Source organism: Pezoporus occidentalis, unplaced genomic scaffold, assembly GCF_034315485.1.
Source record: "Pezoporus occidentalis ecotype Australia unplaced genomic scaffold, CSIRO_AGI_Poc_V1 ctg14, whole genome shotgun sequence".
In the NCBI taxonomy this organism is placed as follows: Eukaryota; Metazoa; Chordata; class Aves; order Psittaciformes; family Psittacidae; genus Pezoporus; species Pezoporus occidentalis.
This window is the reverse complement of record NW_026913209.1, coordinates 1,336,753-1,360,125: the sequence shown is the minus strand read 5'-3', so window position 1 is coordinate 1,360,125 and position 23,373 is coordinate 1,336,753. Positions and strand designations below refer to the sequence as shown.

Below are 23,373 nucleotides of genomic sequence, written 5' to 3'. Positions count from 1 at the left end.
TGCTTTTAAAAAATGTAGGTACACGTATAGCCAATTCCAATCACAATGTACCTCCACTGAAATAAATGGTAACTGAGAATTCCCATGCAATTTGTCCCAGTCACTATTATGTTTGGAAGTTTTTTTGTATAATTATTGGTTTTATTTAAAAATTTCTTTACATGTTATTAAAATTCTTACTTTAGCCAGAAATACTTGTAGAGCTATCACCATTGTGATAATGGTATATCAGCCCAAGTTAGAGTAATTCACATTCATATAGTACAACACGTCACCATTTCATGGCATATTGTGTGTAAGAATATATTTAATTAAACCCTTTACTCCATGTACTATTCTATAACTATTTCAAAACTAAATAGGAAGTTTCAACAAAACAGCAGAAAGATATCCCAAATCGTCAAAAAATATCCTAGGTTACTTTCCCAAGCCATTAATAGTCATGATACACACTTTTAAAAGACTTTTTCTTCTGTCATGCTTCAGGAGTCAGTATGCTTTGCTAATTTGAATGACATGGGGATAGCCTTGACTCTTTATATACAGATTTGCAGATTTATGCTGTGACACCAATTCCAGAAAACCAGGAAGTCCTGCAGAGAGATGGTATTCCCAACAACATCAAGAGCTTTTACAAAGTAAATCACATCTGGAGATTCCGATACGACAGGCCATTTCACAAAGGGACCAAGGACAAGGAAAATGAATTCAAGGTAAGGTACCATGCCTTCTCCCAAGCTACTGGACCTTTGGATTTCTTTGTAACATCAACGATAGTTGTGTTATTCAACCCTGTGTGGTATAACAAATTCTCTAGAGGAGATAATAGCTCAGGTTTGACTATTTCACTTCTCATTTTTATTAAAATAATGTGAAAAACATATGTTAGATTAGAAGGTCTTGTTGTATATGGAAATAGGATAGAAAAATTACCCATTTGTTTTTCCATCAGTGGTATATAGAAGGCAGAACTGGAGACAGCAGAGTAGCCTCCAGAGAAATTTATAAGGCAAATGGGAAAATACTGTTAAGTAGATAATCTGGGGTATGAGAGGATTGCCGAAAGCTTTCTCTAAAACAAGGGAGAGGCAATTTTGATGAACTGCAACATAATGTTCTGTTCCTATTAAGACAAATAAAACTACCTATGAACTTAGAGATTATCCCAGAGAAGAACAGTAGTTCCTCCTGTAATATGTAAAGGACTTCTGTTCCTCCTAATAAAAATGTCACACTGAAAATTCATCTTACATTCTTCTGGTGTAATTTTATTTTTGACCCAACAGAAACACATTCTGGTGCAGAATATAGTCTAGTACTCAGACACAGAGAGAGAATTATCCTGTAATAATTTTGTTACAAAGTTAGAGAAAAGAACTGTGAGGATAATAAATCAGCTAAATTAAGTCATTGTTGTCCTCTAATAAAAGCTTAGGGCTTAATTTTAATTGTACAGCTTATATTTTGTGTAAGCACTATCCTGTATGTTGATTTGTCATTTTACAAACCTCTTGCATAAAGTGTTTAACAGTAGTACATTCGAGTACCCCATCAGCTGTGCATTGCAGAATCTCTAGTAGGACTTCATAGAGGAGAGCTGGTCACTTTGTGATCTGTAAGTTGTTCTGCTCCTGAACTCTTCCTCTTCTCATGTGCTACCTCAGAGAGAAAATATTAAAATGCTAATTTAGTTGTGAGTGACCTTTGGACATTAGAGGGCCACATATAACATAGAATAATACCATGTTTAAGAGCAAAGAATCAGCAGAAATTTCTGCTTAGTAGTAGAAAGTAAGGAGAAAAGCGAATGTCATAGGCTTCTGGGACAGACATTTCAGTAGAAAATTGGACGTTAATACTTTTTGTTTAATGTATACTATTATTTAAATGAAGGTATTCATAACGAAAAGTGGGAATGATTAAGCAAAACATAGAGGCAAATTATGGAAATAAACTGACTTTGTATATTGTAGAGTCTATGGGTGGAGAGAACCACACTGATCTTGGTGCAGAGTTTACCTGGAATATCTCGTTGGTTTGAAGTGGAAAAACGTGAAGTAGTGAGTATAAGATCGTTGGCAATACATATTATGGATTGGTTTACTTCCTTAATCATGCTATTTGATGAACTACTTTAAGATTTGTTACCCATATCTCATTTCTTTGAGCAAAATTTCTAGCTGGCTACAGCAAAATTATTTACGAAGTATTTTGAGTTGTCTGGTTTCTCTTATCTTGAAAACTATTATTAAGAAGTGCACTTACGATTCATTTAAACAGCTGAGGAAAAAAGCTGAGAACAGTAATGGGCAAAGGCAACTCCTAATGTCAAAAAACTTACTTTCTTTAAACTCAGCCTGATGTAACATCTAATACTTAGAATATCTATGGCTTAACATATCTTTCCATATTCTTAAAAAGTAAACATTTTCCAAGTTCCTGTACCATAATAAATGCCATGTTCCTGCCTAGAACTCTGTTGAAGTCTACAGTTCTCAGCATGGGAAGGGAAGCACGCCTACGCAGAACCTGTAGGAACAGGGTCTTATGTAGCAATCTGTTAACAACACATTGTAATTCCTTCTTTCTTGTTATTATATTTCTTAGAAAATCCCCAAATACATTTCAAATGTATTTGAAGGAGTGCTTCTCCTATGACAATCTCTAAATAATTGGTCATTGGTTGAGTAGAGGAGTATAACGGCTGTAACTATTTTCCTTCCTGTCAAAGCCAGTCTTAAAATAGTCCCATTAAATATAGGGATGCAATTGTACCACTGTTTTTCTCTACAACTATTGTGTTTTTCTTTTAAAATAGGAACTAAATGCGATTTGTTCACCATCCTGGTAATCTCCTGTAGAAAATCAAAAATGAAATTTAATTATAATAAGAAAAAGCATGCAACATGGGGAATTTTGTTAGTTGACTTCTACTAAGCCCTTCCTAGGTTAATATGACCCTCAATATAAAGATCCTCATCTTACTATCTTGTTACCATTATAGTCATAATTTCTGAAAGTTAACCATGATAATTTTTCTTGGGCATGTACTAAATCATTAATTAGATTTGTGCTTGCATAATTTGGTAAATTATAGCAACTGCAGGCCTGTACTCTGCTGGTTGCAGTTGAATGCTACCCGTGAGAAAAGCACACTGCACTCAAGGGCTGCCTTTGACTATAACTTGATTGTCATGTTAGATCAAAGCTTACATTCAAACTCCTCATCCATAATGTCTTGTTGACTTCACCTTGGGTGGGGAAACTAGCTCACCCATCCTTGAGTTCTGCTCTGTGCCCTTAACCATGGTGAAGCTCTCCCTGACCTCAAGTCTGATTTAGGTGAAGTTACTAAGGACAGTTTAGCCCTGAATTCCAAGAGTTCCACCACAGGCTGAAGTGTTTTGCTGAGTAATCTCCCAAGGTCAGATAATGAATCTGCAGGAGAGGGACAGTTTTTTATTTTGATCCTTGATTACATTGTAAAATTAATTCTTTTTATGCCCAGAGAGTATAGCCTAGCTGAGAAGAAATTTTTCTGCCCTGATACTCTAGAACAGAGAATAAGATTGTTTCCTTTCAAGAAATCAAAAATTACCTTTAATATATTTCACCTTTCAACTGAAGATTAAGTGTGTTTGCCATGTTCCTCACTCCCCTTTCAGGTGGAAATGAGTCCCCTTGAGAATGCTATTGAAGTCCTAGAAAATAAGAACCTGCAGCTGAGAACATTGATTAGTCAATGTCAAACTCGACAGATGCAAAATATTAACCCTCTCACAATGTGTCTAAATGGGGTCATTGATGCAGCAGTTAATGGTGGAGTTGCTAGATACCAAGAGGTAAGCAATTTATTTTCTGTTTAGTAAAAAAATCTATCATAAGACAGTTTCTAACTTTTTTTTTTCCTCTGTACAGATATAGCTCCCCTGTATGAGTTCAGGACAGAAACTATTTTATCAATAATAATTTTAGTTATTATTGTTCTCTAAGTTTTTAAGGAAATCTATTTTCAGAAAAATCTAGTAATATTACATATAATTAAGAAATGTCTAGCACTGTTTTTTTCCCCCAGAAGTTATTCCTCATTATTATAATCTCGGACCCACCTTAGGAGAACCTTAAATGTTTGGGATGCTGTATTTCTGCAAAGTTCTGTGCAGTTTTGAAACCTCAGTTAAAAGAAAGAAAAGATTTTGCAGCCCAGGTTGATCTTCGTCTTTCCCCTAGTCTTATAAAATACTTGAGTCTGCTGGTTGTTCGTTTTCCATTGAAAATGAAAAGTTCAGTAATATTCTGAACACTTCTCTCAAAGGCTGCAAGATTTGGTGTTCACTCAACAGTGTCAAATTGGATAAAGCTGCATCTAGACTAAACTAAATTAAACAAGAAATTGAGTCCACTATAGCATTAAAATCTGTCATCAAAACTGCAGTTTTATGAAAATTGTGAGACTAAAGCAGAGCAGTACCATATTTGATGTTTACCAGCTGCCTTTAAACAACAACACAACTGTTTAGCATAGTAAAGGGAGTCCCTTGAGAAATACAGTTGTGTCAGAACTGTCTGGTTTGAATTAGCAGTGCCAGAGCTAGCTCAGTGTCTTTGCCTAGCTTTCTGTTCTTCATGAGCATATCAAAGGTTCTTGTTTGCTGCTTTGTTAGCATTGTTCTTAGCTGCAATTCTTGATCTCCTAAACAGTCTTCATGTTTCAATTCCCTCCTGTTCCCTCCCTCTTGCTATATATCTAAAATAGGGCTTTTCAACAATTGTGTTGTAAAAATATAATTGTGAGATTTTTTGGGGGTATTTTTTTCTGTTTCACCCCCATTCTCTTTACATGTCCTTTTTTTCAGTGTTTATGTATCTTCCTGCTGTTTTGCTATGTCTTATCTTCTACCTTCTTTTCATCTCCTCTGTAAATGTTTTTCTCTGCCTGTTTCACTTGCTTTTGCCTTCTGCCCTATATAAAGCTCAAAACTCAGTCAGTCTTGAGGCAAGCATGGCCATGTCTTTACAGATATCTTCCTTTCCTTCTTACAAGTGTTAATACCCAGCAGATAATGTCCTTTGGCCTGCTGCTGCCTTCTTGATTCTTCCTGATGGGATAAAAAGTGGCTATCTCTAATTTTTCAGCACTTTGGCTAATATCTCAGGTGCTAAAGCTACACTTTTCACTGGTTTCAATACAGGAACAGATTCCAGAAAATCTACAAAAGTAATAGCTATTATGCAGCACCTTCATTCATGTGTGCTAAGTGACTGTAGACTGAAACACTGATTTTAATTTTTCTGTATGATGCTAGGAAAGCATGAAGAGTGTGTTTTGTGCCCTCTAACGCCTCTCAAACTGTGCTTTGTACTCTCACTTACATTTCTTTTAGCTCCTTTACATGTGCTAGAAGAGTAGAAGCACTTTTATAATGTATTATTGGAAACCACTGGTCCCAAGAATGTTCTTGGATTTAGTCAAATTCTGATTTATTTTTTTTTCTTTCTAAAGAGCTGGTTATTTTGTTTGAAGTTAGATTATTACATCTTTGACTCATATTAGAGTTCTGTATAAGTCTTAGCCCAAAACCACTGGAACACCACCTGCCTGATACTGAAAGAATATTAAGCTTGTAGCTGAGGGGAAAAAAACCCATCAGCTGGCACAAGTTTGGGATTTGGGATTTTAGCAAGTATCAGAGGGCTCCTTTTAACAACTTAAACATGAATTCTTATAATCTATTCATCTGTATTGAAAGAGCCATGTGAGATAAATCTTCATTACAGGATCAGGATTCATTTTCTAGGTAGGCCTCAGCACTTCCTTGTTATGGGTTGTCACCGCATGAAATTTTGGAACTGAATCAGAAAAGGGGTACACTTATTTCTAGCTTCACTGCTCCCATATTTGCAAAAAAATTTGTATACCAAGATTTTAGCAGCTAAAGTTGGATGGAGAGCCTTGTAAAAAGCATATGAGGGAAATGTAAAGACAGGTGAAAAAAGAAAAACACAGCACAGAGCAGCCACTATTATCCTCTTAACTCTATGGATAGGGAACCATGAGTGTGTATAGGTGTGCCTACAGACACTTCTTGTGACAAATGCATTTTTGAGAAGGTCTAGAAATCTCTCAAATGAACAGCTGTGCATTTTCTCTACAGAGCAGTGTCGAGAACTGTTGTAAACTCAATATAATCCCCTTGGAGGGTAGGACGTTTGCCATGTAAAGAAAGATGGGGAACGCTATGTTCAGGCAATTGCTGGTGGGTAAAATGACTTTGGGGTACCTAGCTGGTATAATTTGAGCACTGGAGGTGGGTTGGAAAGTCATGTAAGCTCACGAACACACTTGGATGTTGATTATATGCTCTGAAGTGAAATGTGTGGCTTTTTGACATCAATGACAAGAACTGTGAGTTCTTGAAAACTTTTTTTTTTCCTGAAGATATAACCTAGAAACTTGTTTAAAAACCCTAAGTGCTGTGGTTTTACTCATATTAAGTTACTTTGTGGTTTTATTCTGCTTAGGCGTTCTTTGTCAAAGAATACATCTTGAACCATCCGGAGGATGGAGAGAAGATCACACGCTTGAGAGAACTAATGCTTGAGCAGGTAAAGTGGGGAAAAGACTGAGTAAGTGGCCTACTCAGCTGTTCTAGCTGAAAGTGTCCCAAAATAAAATACAACGTTTCAGAGGTTAATGATTGGCCAGAGGTCTCCAGTATCTTCTGAATTAGATTCCAAGCAGACAGTAACTTCCTATACAAGCAGGTTTCTGGGTCGTGTTAATATTTTTTTTCCCTAGTTCTTTTCATCGTCTTAATCACTTCGTTCTAAATTAAAGGTTGAACGAGGGGCAAACTTTTGTCTTCTGATGTTCATATGCACAATATATCACTACTACAGAATAAACATTATGTCACTGAAACATTTGATGGCTTCAGCAAATATTTGTATGATGTATTTTACCAATACTACAGAACAAATATTTTTACTTCAAGGTTTAGCATAAGAGCAAACTAACATGGAAAATGTTATTACACCAAGTGATTAAACAGGTGAGTGTTCTGTGTATTACATGGTTTTGGATTATTTCTTCATACATTTATAAGAAAATGACCTACCAGCCTCAAATATGAGGTGTGTCCATTTGGAAATGCACAAAAAAATTGCTTTGATCAAGTGCTCTTAGTATTTCAGCTTTCATTTTGTTTTTTTTTAACTGACATTTACCTGTCTTTGTTCTATGCAACATGTTGAAATTTCAAACTTTATTGCTAGCTTGGAATAAAGAGGTCAGAGGATTGGAATTTGGCAAAATGGAGATTGCCTTTTTTGTTAGTGTTGTGCTAATGTTTGGTCAGATCAGCTGAAGCACAGATCCTCAGACAGTATAAATCAGAATAGGTTAACTGAGCTCGCTTTAATTTCATTTAGATAATATATAGTAATTTATGTTGCAGTTTTGGTTTTTCAAACTGCAGTTAATCTCAGTATCCCTTACAATTTAAAACTGGAGTGAATAACTCGCTATGATAAAACGTGATAGCAGTTAAACCCTGTCTGGCACATACAGATGGTTTAACAGAAAACACAGAGCATTCAGAAGGGCTGTGTGCGCAGACGGATGGATGTGCTGCAGGCCTGACCTTGGGTCAGTGATGTTGTACAGCCCTGTGCCAGCCCACAGCCTGCCTGAAAACGTCAGCCAGTAGCTCTCATCCAAAGATATTACAGCATAGTGTAGCTATTTTGTTTTTCAATTTGAGTAACTGATGTGTCATGTAACCAAGTGACTATTTTAAATGCCTGTGACCAAATTCAAGCCAGGTTAGTTTTAGCAATGCTATTCTGAAACCTCTTATGCTTGCGTCAAGAATATACGTAAAGCCACCACTTTCAGAGGTGTCTGGGGAGTTGGAATAGGATAGGGAACCATGGACATCATTGAAAATATATTAGGAGGTCTCGGGTGGGTGTGGCCATTGCTATTGTTTCCTACTTTTTATAGCTGTTCTTGTAGAAAATGGTTTTTATTTAGAATTTAGACCTGCTCCTTTGTAAAACTGCCATTTAGCCAGCATTTCACTAAGTTATCGATAATGGGTTTTATATCAGAGTTCAATTTGCAGAGGCCAGATCTTTGGGAAAGTTTGAATAGTAAAATGAGAAGAGGCATAAATCCTCTTGTGTATTGATTGGTTGGTCTTAGGCCTTGTTTGATTACAGGTCTGCCAGGGATTTAGATAGATGCTTTTAACACAACATGCATTTTGTTGGGTTTTTTTGATCAGTATATTAATTGATGAGCAAAGCTTAAACAAAATGTATCTAAAATATTCTTCCTCTCTTTCCTTCTGTCTTTTCTGCAGGCCCAGATTCTAGAATTTGGCTTGGCAGTGCACGAGAAGGTGGTGCCACAGGACATGAGGCCGTTGCACAAAAAGCTGGTGGATCAGTTTTTTGTGATGAAGTCAAGTTTGGGAATACAGGTAGGTGAGCAGGTGCATTGGTAAACCAGGAGACAGTTTTGCCGCAGTAAGGGGTGTTTATTTTTCCTGAGCAACAAATAGTGACATCTTTTGGTTGTTTGTCCACATTACATCTAGCATTCTTATAGTACCATAAAGGAGAGAGAAAGATAACAAACTTTCCCTACAGTTCCAAGAACAATAGTCACATTCTACTAATGGGAATATATCATCAGCAAAAAGTTAAAATATTTTTCTTAGTAATGATGAAGCTGATCCAAATGCAGCTATGACTAGTCAAATGACTATATATATCTTAATGGTATTATGTTCATGGTAATCTTTTTACAAATTGCCAGGAATTTTCTGCCTGTGTACAAGCTAGCCCAGTTCACTTCCCAAATGGAAGTCCTCGCGTATGCCGAAATTCCATACCTGTTTCTATGAGCCCTGATGGTGCCAGGGTAATACCACGACGCAGGTAAGTTAAAATCCTAGAAACGGATAGATTTTGTTACTCACGGAAGATGACCCGTAAAAGGCTTCTATTGTGTGCATGCTTCCTTGCATGGTCTGCATGAAGTATCTTCAGTCATGAATAGCTGATATATATACTCTCTCCTTCCCCCCCCCCCCCCCTAAATCCAAATTAAACTGTAGAGATTAAAAATATCTGCTGTTTTCACATTAAAAATATGATTGACAACTACAGTTAACCATTTTGTATTTCATTACTCTTATAATAGTCCCTTGAGTTACCCAGCTGTCAATAGGTATTCGTCCTCATCACTCTCATCCCAAGCTTCTGCTGAAGTCAGCAATATCACTGGGCAGTCGGAAAGCTCTGATGAAGTATTTAACATGCAGGTACACGTTTTTGCTAAACTTCAAACTGAACAGAATCTTTCTTGTGAGGTTATTTACTAAATTAATGCTTGTTATTTTGTTCAGAAATCTCAAAGTTAATGCTGATACTTCTTTATAAAAAAAGTCTTTTGATGGGCTGTTAACATCCTTAATTTACAAAGAACATTTTTTATATGTTTCTTCTTCTTTAACTTGGATTTTTTCATGAAAGTAAAAAGCAGCAATGCACTATTATGCAAAGTCATCTGACCTTATATAGACTTTTCTGTCTAGTTGACACAGTTCTGATGTAAATATTTTAATATATTAGTTACACTTCCATTTATTTGATATTTTACTACATCTTTGTAAGTTACATTAATGCTCTTTATACTGGTTTGCTATTTTGAAATACTGAGAAACTAGTCTAACAAATTACAAGTTTTTTGTTCTAGCAAAAAGTATATTACAATTTTCTGTTTTCCGAACCAGTAAATGTAATGTGATATAACAGCAGCATCTCTTGTATATGTAGCCTAGTCCGTCTACCTCAAGTCTGAGTTCTGCTCATTCTGCTTCTCCTAATGTGACCAGTTCGGCTCCATCCAGTGCCAGAGGTCAGTGCTTATCTCCTGTGGTAAACCATGTTAAATGATTCTTGATACGTTACACAGCTGAATATTTGCATGCTGTCACTGGTCAGATGTCAAAATTTAGCCAGTTGTTTGAGGAATATGAATTACTGGGGACAGAGTATTTCTTTGTCATTAACATAGACTTGAAACATTTGAGTTTCACTGAATGAATTTAATCACTTGACATATTTCTATTCTAGCCTCTCCTCTTTTGTCTGACAAACATAAGCATTCCCGAGAAAATTCTTGCCTGTCTCCCAGAGAAAGGCCCTGCAGTGCCATCTACCCTATTCCTTTGGAAACGTCACAGGTAGGAAGCTTGTGGGGAGTCCTCGCAGGTTCAATGCCTGCTCACTGCTGTTAATTTTCAAGCTGGTTTTCTTTTGTTGTTGTTGCTGTTTTTATAAAAAAATACTCAAAAATATTTTACACGAAGGAGATGTGATCAAGTACCATGTATTCTATTCACATTTCTACTTGCTATGACTAGGTTTAGATCTGGTTGTTTATATTTGCTCACTGCAGTGAGAGAGATGCAAAGACTTTGCGATGACACAGCCTGCTTGTGTGAAATTGCAGTGTTTGTTCAGTCTAGGGAAGAAGAAGGAAAAACTTATCACAGCAGTTGTCCCTGTTGACCTCCCCTTTATTTCTTCTGAAATAGCTAATCTTAGCCACTCAGAGATAATAACCCACCAATGTGGCAATTCCCATTTTTCAGTGTAGTTTCAGAAAAGATAGACTTTTTGTTACTCCAGAGAGAAGAATGAGTTGAGTTCTTACATTAAAATTACTGTTACATAGGTCTGTATGAAATTCATATCTTTTGACTTACCTGAAATGCAAAATGAGCGTGGTGAGCTGGCCAACTTTGAATTTTTTTTCATCTTTTCTTCTTAATGGACCTACTTTCCTAAAGTGCTTTCCTTTAACACAGTTGCTGTTTAATCCCAGCCATCACACAATGCACCTCTTGCTGAAGCTGAGAAAGACAAGAACATAAGTACAGTGTGAAAGGCCCTGCTCTCAACACTCGCATTTCCACCTTAAGTTTTACCTCTGATTAAAAAAAAAAACAAAAACAAAAACAGCTTGGCAGTCTAGCATCTTTTCGTTTAGAAATAATTTGTTGGTTTCTCATTAGTTGTATTCTTGTCCCTTGCTTCTTCGGTTATTGACTTAGCTCTTGATTTAATTTTTTCCTCTTTTCATTGAAGTCCTCATGCTGTTGCCTGAGGGCTTAAGAAGTAATACCAAAGCTTAGCCAGACTTAAGGGCATTTCTTGGGAACTACTTGCTGATGTATCTGCTGGGCACTTTCTCAGCTTCCAACATACAGGAAAGAGCAGATGTTCTTTAAAGTGGTTTTACAGTTCGGTGCAAAGAAAAAAATTATCCCATTTTTGCTCTCAGACTGCAAACTCTTGCTTTGCCAAATGGAATGCGACTTCTGTCCCACACTGTACCCGTGATTCGATAAGGGAGGCTGAGGAGCTCGTAGGCCCAGTCTCTGCTCTCTCTGAGACTCGCCCAGCAGGAAAATCTCCCAATCTGTCTCTACCCTCAGTGTCCCAAGACAGGGTAAGTAGAAAAACTGACTTGCTTGTGCAGTGAAGTATGTCTCAAAGGTCTGACAGTTTCTTTCTGCCCTCGTAACCATAAATGAGGATGTATCTTTCTGGGGAAGGTGCAATTTCTTTCTCTGATGCTCTGTCTCTATCCTGAGCAGTAAAAATGGGCTGATGAGAAACAAGATTCTGATTCTCTGCCTTCTGATTAAGAAGGGAAAAGAAATCCTCAGGACGATAGCAAGGAGATACCTGCAACTCTCATTAGAATCTAAATGCCAAAACTATTCCTTATCGTTTCTATTTTTATCCTAATGCCAGGTAATTTCAACAGTCCTTGCTGGAGCTTCACACTAAGTTAATGAGGAAGGGACCACCCATTTATGAACATACTTGTTATAGCTTAATGAATGCAATATTCACAATAGTTTTTCAACCGGGAAAGATGAGATACAGAGGCAACTTCCTGCACTTCAAGTCCAAGTCAAGTCTTTTCAGGCCATAGCTACTTCATTTAAGGAAGTTTGATGGACTTATGAAAACAAGGCCACAGCAGTACTGCATCTGCTTCCCTCATTGAAATTGATGCTCAAGCTTATCTGTGTTCAACTGTTTTCAGTTAACATCCATTTGTGCTTGCTTTTTGATCTCTGGCTGAGTGACTGTACAGTGTCTCTCTTACTCCTCCCATACTCTGAAGAGGAATGCCTGCTATCATTGACTTGTCAACAAGCGTCCTCAGTTTTTTGCACTTTCTAATGGAGCTTTTTGGGTTTCACATTTTTGGGTTTTTTTTTTGTGCATCATTAAACATCCTGTGATTCCTCTTGTTCTTCCATATGGGTTTACATTTAATTATTTTAGTACGTCTTCATTTCTCTGTATTTCATTCAGCCTTGTCTCTTTATCTCCTTCAGTTTCAGTTGCTTTTTCAGGCTTTGCTCTTTACCTTCATTACAGAAAATAGACTTCAACGCTTGCCCACCAGATCCTAGTGCACTGCAGACTTACTAGGCAGTGAATATTCAATCCAGACCAGGCAGGAACACATGATGACATTTTCTGTCACGTTAGAGTATACGTGTAGTTATGCCACCTCAGTTTAATGGTAACTTCAGGAAAACAGCTGTTACCTGTTGCAGTATGACTTTAGCACAGCATAGATAGACAAACCTAGTGTAGCTCAGTCTAATAAAGCATTTCCTCTATGTGATGTTTAAAGTCAAGTTAAATTGGCCAAATGTCTGTTCATCACTTTGTAACAGAGCTGCAAGATGTTAGATCAATGGCGATTACTTTGTGGCTGGGTCTGCCGTCTTGTTGGAACCACAGTGTAGTACCTCGCTGACTCAGCATGGTCTTCTAACATTGCAAGATTTAGGAATAGGATTTGATTTGCATCTCATGGCTTCTCTGACCTTGCTTTAAGGAAAAAAGATTGGGTTGGAGGAAGTAAAGTTCTGATTCTGCAATGAAGTTAAACAAATGCATGGATAGATTTGCAATAATAATCTGCCAAGATACCACTTGAGGAACGAGCCTTATTTCATTTTTTTAGGGAGCTGGAAACTGTCAGAAATTAGTACATAATAATTCTCTCTCTGATTCCAGTGTGTTCAGAAAACTAGTCTACTCCCTATTTTATGCTCATATTTTTATTAAACTATTTACATACTTAGGTGATGTTTACCACCTGTGTTAGGTCAGTAATTATCTTGTGGGGATAATAGCACTAAGATATTTGTTTTCATAAAGGCTACTGAAATACAACAGCAGCTATGCATAAACCACGCTGTTCTCAATTTACAGAGAATACTATTTAATCATATTGGAGATGGTGCTTTGCCACGAAGTGATTCCAATCTGCCTGGCCCTGACAAAGGTGAGTGGAAATGCTGTACCATACCAATATTGGAAGCAATGAAAATGTAATTAATCTGCCATATTCCTGTGGAATGCTAATTTTTTTGAATGCATACTGTTATCTTCAAGTTTTAAAACATTCTAATTTAACTGAAATTATGCTAACGCTTTGAAGTTTCAAAACACTTTGCCAGAAAGGAGGGAATATAGTGTTTGTTTGAACTGAGTGTTGCACTCACAGGGGCCCAGAAGTTTGCAGGAAGGGGTGATGGAGCAGCAAGTTGCAGCAGGCTGCATGAGAACCGTTCTTTCTGCTTCTCAAGAGAGACGTGGGGTGATGAACTCTGGAGATTAACTTCTGGAGACTGGGGCAGAGAGAAGCCAACGAGATGGGTATAGTCCCAGAGTTTGGCATCTGCTTGTCCTCTTTACCAAATACAAATCACTGTGCTTTTGGTTACACTTTGGAAAAGAAATTATCAATTTGTGGTTTGTTGGGGTTTGGGTTTCTTATTAATTAGAGTAAATGAGAAACCTATGAATTTCCATAGACAAAATACTGCCTTTCATAATTCTGCACATGGGGAAATTCAATATTGTTGGCACAGTTATTGTGCCATGATTTCACTGTGCATTCCACATGCATAATATGCTCTATCATTTCATTATGTGCTGCCCTTTGTGGTGCCCTGAATGAAGGATACAGTAAACAGATGTATTGAAAAGAGATATGCTAAGAATCCACTGTAAAAACTGACCAGGAATCAGATTTTCATCAATAGGAGCTGATTTTTATAAGTATTTTTGTGTCCCAGTTTTTATGAAAGCTGAAGTGTGGAATTCTTCACAGGGCTGAAAAAACATGAAATAATTCAACATGGAAATGGCAAAACTTTTCCACTGGCCTATGCAGCCAAGTAAATTACAGAATTATTAAAATCAAATATTCTCTCCTGGAGACTTTAGCAGTCCAAAGAACTGACTGCTTGGATGACTTATAAGAAAAATTTGACTTGTCAAGAGACCCAGGCACTTGAAGTACCTACATCTGGTGCCAAGTCATTTTTCGTATGAGGGCAAAACCATACTGCTAGGTGACAGCCTACTATAAAAAAGCAAACAATGTATTGCATGTTTTGGCAATAAAACAGCAAAATGATCCTCCAGAAAGCGGATCATTCTGTGCACTGTTCTTAGGATCAACTAATGTGCAATTATAGTGTAACAATGTTGTTACAGATACGAAATATCTGTAACAAATATTTGTGCTGTACTTTTTGCATTAATTTGGTATATACTCGTATAATGGGAATGCAGCCCTTCTGAGAGCCCTTGATGTTCCTGTAATAGCAATAATTGGTACCATCAGTATAGCAACAAAACTTTGCCTTTTTGCTTTATCTTTATAAATGAGGACAGCGTTCTTGCATGTGGTTTTCTACTCAGAACTATGAAATAAGCAAACAAGAAGGAAACTGTCATGGCAAGACAAGAGGTTTGAGATTTTGAAGGTGGGAGAGGTTTGGTGATTTTTTTTTCTGGGGAAAAGGGAGATTTGAAGCAGTGTTCTCCCACTGTTTTACAGGACATATAAGAAAAATTGTGGGATTTAAGTTAGCTTTTGTTCTGTCCATGTTAAATGCTCTCTTTCTATCTGACTTCTTTCCAGTATTGGTGGCTCCTTGATAACGTAAGATAATCCAGTTACAGAAGCTGTTTCAGACCTTATAGGATCATAAAGTATTTGTGTTACGTTTACCAGTTCCATGACAACAGCCAATTTTACATGTGTCACGGTGGTAGTCAGTTTACATGATCAAGCAGAGATCCTTGACCATGGACACAAACCGTGTATATAGATTTACTCAGTCCACAATAATGTCCTTTTTTTTTTTTTTCCCACCGGACACTTTCATTTCTTCCAATTTTTACTCACTTCATTTTGTGCCCTTCTTTAAATTATGAATTTGTAGCCTATGCAGGCAACAAAAGACTGTTTGCGTGGAAAGCTTTCTGAGGGAGGTCGATTGGAATTTGGCAATTTCCTTTCTCTAGTCCCTTCTGTATATGAAATGAGTTAATGGAAACAGTTTATGTATAGTCTGCTCCCCTCTGTCTAGAAACCTCTAAGAAACCTTTAAGTAGGAGTCTGGTGCAAAGATAAGCTGATTATATTAACAGGCTTCAAGCTTATCTCCCTTTGTGGCTGGTTTTGCAGTGCACCGGAGTGCTCTCTCAGCTGCTATTCTTGCTGATGGTCCCAACTGCTATACAATCATAAACTGACCTGAGGGCCAGATGCATACATCAGGCAACCAGAAGATTGACAGGCATTATTTAAGAGCTTTTCGAATGCTGATGTGATCATAAAAGCTTTTCAGGCATGCTTGTTGTTTAATGTTTTCACTCTGTGTAGTTTTACCTTCCTGGATAAAGGCCAGTCAGAGATATGGATGTGTGGATGCATACGCTAGCTTTTTCATTCTCTTCCAGCTGTGAACAGCACACCCAGCAGCTGGAGCCTGGACAGTGGGAAGGAAGCCAGAAACACATCAGAAAGTGGAAAGCTTATATCTCCTCCTGTACCACCAAGACCTGCACAGACTGGTGAGTTAATGGACATTTCAGGCTAAGCTCCAGTAAAAAAACTATTTACTTGGGGGCTTAGATTCTTTCCACTCTGATTAATATTTAACTTCTTGGACAGGTTAATTTATTATTTGATTACTTACATAGAAGCCTGTAGTACTGCCTCTACAGGTATTTTCATCTCATTAATGTTCTCTGTAATATTCTGTTTCTAATAATCTGCCCCTTCACTAAATGACTGAGTAGCTTTAGACAGCTCATGCTACTACTAGGGAGGATGATCAAATTTAATCTTTTGGTCTTAAGATAATTGGAGGTTAGCAGTCAGAAATGATCATTAATCACAAAGAATCTTACTGGACAGAAAAAGCACAGCAATCATGGAAGTACATGAGTTCTGTTACAATAACCAATTTGCCTTTCAAAAGATTAATTTTCATTTAAAGGAAAGGCTGCTTAAGTGATACTATAAATGTAATCATTCTCAAGACAGTGAAAATGCTTTTTTGAGTTTTAGACTTATGCCTCAAAGGATGTCCAGGCATGTTTACAGTATATTTACAGCTAAATATTTTATAAAGGTACGTTATGTATTGTCTTTTTCCTTATTTGACGTGCAAATACTTAATATATTTCTTAAGAGAAGAACAAAACCAGGAGGTGAAGAGTTGTTAAACTGACTTACTTTGAATTCTGTTATCGTTTGATAGGATATAAACCAATTTAGTGACACAAAATTTGCCAGAAAAGATGGATGCAGAAATCTCTTATACTTAATTAGTTGTACCGTGACATAATCCTGACAACAAAGACACAAAATCTCTAAAACCATTTGCAGCCATCGGGCAAATACCTGGAGGGCACCAGATCTAATGTTTGTGTATCAAATGATTTCCTACCCACTTAAAAAGATTTCTTAGTGAAAATTGTAATTCCAAAAGTGCACTGAAATCTTTCTGACTTTGCAGCATCACCAGCAAGACACATAGCCTCCGTTTCCCCTTCTCCTGCTGGCAGATCACCAATGAAGGTACCATCTTACTGCAGTGAATTGCCTCTGTGGGACAGGTTTTATGTGTTGTGGGGTACATAATATAATCCCAAATAACGTATATTAAATATGTGCATTTTTGTTTTATTATTATATGCCTATACAAAAAACATTCACATGAGTAAGCAGGTATACATATCTCCTGAAGAGGAGGAAAGTGACACCCCAAAATGTCTCTTTTTCCCCTTGAGGTCCCTATTCACAAGTCCTCAGCCATTCTCCTGTTTGCCATCCCATGAGTCTGTAACATTTCCGCTTGTGACTGCACAGTGGTTGAGGTTCAACACAGAGCAATTATGCTGGCCATCAGTGCCCCATAGTCCTGCTATCATAGTATAGCTGCTGAAGAGAGCACCAATCCAAGGGTTCACATTAACTGCTTGCTAGGAAGCTCTTCGGAACATTTAGGGGCTTTGGGGCCTCCAGCATAAGAACATGGACCTGTTGGAGCAAGGCTAGAGAAGGGCCACAAAGATGATTGGAGGGATGGAGCACCTCTCCCAGAGGTGCTCTGGGAGGCTCTTAGAGAGTTGGGCTTATCCAGCCTGAAGAAAAGAAGGCTCCAGGGAGACCTTACAGCAGCCTTCCAGTGCCTAAAGGGGAGCTACGAGAAATCTGGGGAGGGGTTTTTTCAATGGCATGTAATGACGGGACAAGACGTAATGGCTTTAAACTGAAAGAAGACAGATTAGATATAAGGAAGAATTTTTTTACTGTGAGGGTGGTGAGACACCTCAACAGGTTGCCTGAGAAGCTGTGGCTGCCCCACCCCTAGTAGTGTTCAATGTCAGGTTGGATGGGGCTTTGAACAACCTGGTCTAGTGGAAGGTGTTCCTGCCCATGGCAGGGGAGTTGGAACTGGATGAGCTTTGAGGTCTTTTCCAACCCACACCATTCTATGATTACATCTTGTGCAAAAGGTGAGTAACTTTTTCTTTTTTCCTGGATGGACTCAGTACTGATGATTCTTAGGGATGTTTGAAGATTGTCCTAACATTTTCTTCTGAAGGCCCACACAGAATTGAAGCATTTTGCAGTCAGTCTGGATTGTCACCTGGGAGAGGAATACTGGCCCACAATACTTCTGAGAGATCCTGGATCTCACTTTGAGCATCCATGAATTTCCAGACTGTCTAGTGTCTAGACTGTTACTAGTGGTACAAGCAGTCTGAACTGCTGTCAGGAACCATGTGTTTACCCCAGCTCCTAGATTGAACGAGGCAGGCTTTGCACATATTTGCTCTTGTTCTGAATGACAAAAGCAAAGGTCCTAAATCTTATCCATGGTTACTTAATCCAAGTGTCAAGAGTTCTTGGAACTTGAACCAATTACATCATTTATTTGAAAACTTTGACCCCGTTCATGTGTGGCGTAGGAGCGCAGCTGCAGCCCCTCATATGCAGAGGAATGAAACCTGAAACAAGTAGTTAAACAGACTCGCAAGGTCTGAAATGTCTTCAACATGTATTGAGCTTCAAATAAAACTTGCTTTGCTTTTCCCTAGCCATATGCAGGGCTCAGTTTTTAGCCTTTGTTCCAACTGTTATGTGCTGCCAGAAAAGGCCATCTTAGTACAAAACCCACTGATGTAAATGAAGATTTTTTTTTCCATTGCTTTCAGTACATGGTGGATCCAGTCCTAGACGGTTAACTAAAATTATCTCAACAGCATAAAGTCAGTTCAGCCAGCTCTATACACCCCTTCTCACTCCTTCTCCTCTCCTCCCCACCTTTTGTTGCATGGCTCACACTTTCACCTGAAGCTGAGTGCCAACTAGTCTAAGAATTGGGTGAGAAATTTGTCTTTAATGTGATTTCTCCATCCCTTCTATATCCTGTGCTTGAGGCTGTTAACTCTAGATTGTTGCGGATGGCCCCAGTCAAAATTGGATAAGTTGCAAAAACTTTATAGTTGCCAAGTATGGTCTAAGCTTTTACAGTTTTCAGTTGAAGCTCCTTCACTAGAATGGAACTGCTCAATGATTTTGGGTAGGGCTTTACTACCCCTGCCTTTTACTCTTTGTCAGTACTGTTGTTGTCACTCGGGTCCTCTGCTCTCTGTCCCCCACCGTTCCCCCAGACCTGTGAGGCTGTTGGTGCAGCCATTTGCAACCGTTGCCCTGCATTGGACCCCATTTTGTGCAAGTGTCATGGTGTGCTCAAGCAACACCTGGGAGATAGGGGAAAGGAAGGGTGGAACAGCTGTAGTTCAAAATGCCATCTGCAGCAGCAGCAGTGCTTCATCTTCTGCCTTCCTGCTGCTGCACCTGGATGGGCTGGTGCCCAGCTTGGCATCTGCACTGCACTTCACATCTAACACTGGTATAATGATACACTCGTAAATGATGTCACGATGTAAATGTACTTTTCATTGCATGATGGTGCACTAAAACTGGGGGGAAAAGCTTTGAAAATGAATTTGGAACTTAATAGACTGAAGTAGGCACAGTGGCTGAGATGCATGTCCTGTGCTTTGGCATTAGGGGGCAGGACACCACTAGGTATGCCAGGCGCGGGGTTCAGCATTTCACTGCAAGCTAGGAAAATCGAGTGTTCATTTTAAAGGCTTCCAGATTTTTCTGAGGTATTTTGATAGTAAGATAACATTTAAGCACAGCTTTTTAGTCTCACTTAAATGAATTACTGGTGTGAGCACTGATTAAGGGGTACCTGGGCACCTGGAAATGAGCTTTTTATTGCTTTCTTGCTGGATCTTAATTAGAGGGATGCAAAATGTATGTTTATCAAGCCCCAGAATCCATGTGCTGTATCTCTGTATATTTCTAATCTGAGCACAGAAACGCTCTCCCTTGTTTACTCCAGGTAAAATATTCTTCTGCCCTTTCTTTCGAGCAGGGGTCTGTGCAGTCGTTCACGCCATCTCCAGTGGAGTATCATTCCTCGGGGCTCATATCCAACTCCCCAGTGCTGTCGGGGAGTTACAGCAGCGGCATCTCTTCGCTGAGCCGATGTAGCACATCAGAGACATCAGGCTTTGAAAGCCAAGGCAGCGAACCAGCAGTGACTGTCTCAAGCTACAGCGTCCCTGAAGAGCCTGTGAGAAAAGAAAGTAAAACGCCGCCACCTTACAGCGTGTATGAGCGGACTCTGAAGCGCCCTGTTCCTCTACCTCACAGCCTCTCCATTCCACCCGCCACAGACCCCCCGGCGCTGCCACCCAAGCCGCAGCTGGTCCGGACAAACAACCTGGAAAACAGCAGCAGGAGGACTGAGCAGGTTCCCCGGCCCAGGCCTCTGCCCCGAAAAGTCTCTCAGCTATGAGAAGCCACTTTTGTATTTAATTGCAACCGACCCTTTCCCATTTAAGAAATAATATTTTTTAAAGATGGTAAAATGCATTTAGTTAGGCACTTTAATATTTCGCCCACCTTTTGTTTGAGTAATTTTGAAATGCTTATTAATATTGTGTTGCACATTTGAAACGAAATTACTAATTTAGGTTGCCAGCTATTATAAGAAGCATGAACGAGAGGATTTTTTTTTTTTTTTTAATTTGGTGGTGAATACTGATAAGTGATTTTATTTGTACTTTATTTTTATTTAAATAATTAAATCTAAAACTCTACAACTCTCATCTGAGTTAGCCAAATGCTTCTTACAAAATGCAGAATATACTGACTGAACCTATACTACTAGAGATAAATGCACACTTTCTAACAAAGTAGTCTGTAGATTAGGATGTTTCTGCAAGTAGACTGAAAGTTGTTTCTCTTACCCAATGAACAGGTTGGTCATTTCAAATGTCTGTAGAAATATGGAGATATAATGCAAGTTATACTGCAGAGAACTGTTGTAAGAATGTGGTTTGGAATTTCTGAAACACGCACTTGGCTTATGTTCTTTTTAAGATGGAAAAATACCTGCATTTCATTCAGTGTACAGCACCATTCTGGTGAATCCTAATGAGGTTTGGTGCCATTAGTGTATTATTGTACCTGACGTATCCTTTTCTTTTTGAGGTGCAATTTACTTTTATTCTTCCAGTTAACGTTTTGATGTTGTTTTGTTTTGTTTTTTTTTTTAAACTAGCAGTTTGCTAGTGGAGGCTCTCTGCTTTTTTTTGAAAGTTCACCCTAAAATGCAGTCTGTGTATGGAACAGGTACAAACGAATTGTTCATTTAACTTGCATACAAGAATCATTACTGACTAGTAACAAAGCAATACTTTAAGCAAACAGATTTTCAGAAATAGAAATATTGATCAATAAATTTCAAAAGCTAATTGCAAAAGTCATTAATAATTCTGTAAAAGCCTAGGAAGGATTCTGAACAGCTCTTTGGATGTGTGTGTACGGATGGAGCCAGGGTTTGGATTTACTTTTTAGCTTGAGTTCATCACCATCTTTATTGTAGGAGAATGGTGTTTGGCCTTAGGTTGTATTTTAGCGACTGGCTTCTGAAGAGCTCTGGAAAGTTAATGCCAAGCCGTAGGAATGTGGAAGGGAAAAAAAAAAAAATAGCATCTTCTGTATGTATTTTTTGTATCCTCTTTCTTTACTGACTGTTTAAATGTGCTTGGGATCAGATGTGTGAACTGCATCTTAAATCATGCTGTTAAAACTATTCTCCCTCTTTTGTTGGGAAGCTCATGTTGATTTTAGCTGTGTTTGATTTGTTGATAGTTTAACTGGAAGAAAGTGACCACTTTTTATATTCTCTCAATTAAACCTTCAGCAGTTACAAGCTGCTGATGGTAGTTATAGAGGTTTTCTATAATAAATGTTCAAGTATTTTTGTACATAATTGGTAAATTTTAATAAGGAGTGTACCATTATGTGAAAAAGAAGCAAACAGTTGTGTATGCAGTAAGATTGTTATAATTATGCCAAATACTTTATGTATGGAAAAAGAATATTTGTAAATATGTGCTTTTAACAATAATTCTGCCATATTGACTTTACAATTTTGAATGTCAGAAAAAATTAATATATGTTAAAATATTTATGTTTTAGTGAAAGTATTCATAACTTGGAAAGGAACATACACATTTTAGCTTTGTATCTTTCTGATTTCAAAATCTGAAATTCTTTGAACTAGCTCTTGCTTTCTACTATAACATTTTTGTGTCTGTAACCACATCATAAAAGGTGTAGAAAGCTCTGTATTTATGCTGATGTAAAGAAGTAATGCCTGAGATTTAAATAAGGTGTCACAAGTAAGATAACAAAGCTGCTTTGATTTTTTTTTTTTTTCACCCATGTAGTTTAATAGGTTTTGTTGACTAGTGCTTGAGCACAGTATGAATCAGTGTTATTTGCTCCTGAAGCCATCTTCTTTTCTTTCAGGCAGTGAGCAGAGTTGATGACTTTATCATTTGCGTGCATTACTGAAGTCAGCTTTGCAGCAAAATGTTTCACAAGATGAAAAAAATGGTTGCTGCATAATGTTAATATGGAATAAAAGGACTTGGTTAGTCCTTACAGGACAACTTGTTTTATACAGAATGAGAGATTACAGTTCAGTTTGTCACAGAATTAAAGTTCTGACTCCTTGTCTTGCTAAATCCAGTTTTCTTTCTGTTAAAAATCTCCAGGTGGATCTAGTTTTCTCCCTGTTTGGATCCATAATTGCTTTGTGAGACAATGTGGGAAGTATTGACCTGCTCTTCTGAACAAGTGAAGAATGTAAAATTTACTAGGAGAGTTCACTGTAAATTAACCTGCATGAGCGCTCTGTTTTTATAACCATGACATCAGGAATACTCTGAATGGTAGCAGGTGGTGTAAAATTGACAGAGTACTCTAAAAACCAAGCTGACACATTTTCTGCTTAGCCAGTTTTGACAAATTGATTCTGTAGATCAGCTTTTCAACCTGATTACCTGTAAAAAAATGTAGTATGAAATTTTGTTTTGTACGTTGCAGCACCCAGCGCTTGAAAACCTAAACACCTAATGTAAATAAAGTTCTTGTTTGAATTTTATGTATTATAAATGTAGTTTTATCACTTTCTGGATGACAGTGAGTACTTCAGAAGCTCGTATAGGAGGACCTATGAGAACAAATTGCTGTTACTACTCAATAGCTTGAATGTTAGGCAACATAGGCATATGTGAGTTGATCTTGTATTCAAATGCTGCATTGGAGATGGTGGTACCTCTGGGATGCCACAGAAGCAGCTGCTAACTGGGCTGGCTGGCTCTGAAATGGTACAATTTAGACTAGTTCTCATGATGGGCTAATACCTTCGTTGTGTGAGTGAACTCAATTATTATGATGTCTCAAGTCAGATTGTAGCTGAAAGCCTGTGTCCTGAAAGATGCACAGAGCTAAAGTTACCCCTTGCTAGTAAAGATTTTATGGCAGTGCATATGTAGCCCTGTCCACCTGGAACA

The 23,373-nt window shown here is 38.0% G+C and overlaps 1 protein-coding gene across 5 annotated transcripts in view; it reads left to right on the top strand.

The window, feature by feature from the left end:
- The window catches only part of DOCK4 (dedicator of cytokinesis 4), a 243,807-nt gene extending 222,004 nt beyond the window's left edge, over positions 1-21,803 (top strand). For 2 of the 5 annotated variants that reach the window (XM_062609560.1, XM_062609559.1), the window contains 14 exons: positions 547-713; positions 1,974-2,060; positions 3,666-3,842; positions 6,523-6,606; positions 8,367-8,486; positions 8,825-8,946; positions 9,212-9,332; positions 9,847-9,928; positions 10,147-10,256; positions 11,360-11,527; positions 13,324-13,396; positions 15,871-15,984; positions 16,935-16,996; positions 19,875-21,803. In XM_062609560.1, the coding sequence (XP_062465544.1) occupies positions 547-713; positions 1,974-2,060; positions 3,666-3,842; positions 6,523-6,606; positions 8,367-8,486; positions 8,825-8,946; positions 9,212-9,332; positions 9,847-9,928; positions 10,147-10,256; positions 11,360-11,527; positions 13,324-13,396; positions 15,871-15,984; positions 16,935-16,996; positions 19,875-20,300 (1,913 nt within the window). In that variant the 3' untranslated portion in view covers positions 20,301-21,803. Of the gene's footprint in view, positions 1-546; positions 714-1,973; positions 2,061-3,665; positions 3,843-6,522; positions 6,607-8,366; positions 8,487-8,824; positions 8,947-9,211; positions 9,333-9,846; positions 9,929-10,146; positions 10,257-11,359; positions 11,528-13,323; positions 13,397-15,870; positions 15,985-16,934; positions 16,997-18,639; positions 18,685-19,874 lie in introns of those variants that run through there. The other 3 variants (XM_062609561.1, XM_062609562.1, XM_062609563.1) reach the window with 2 other exon arrangements.
- The last annotated feature ends 1,570 nt before the right edge of the window (positions 21,804-23,373 follow it).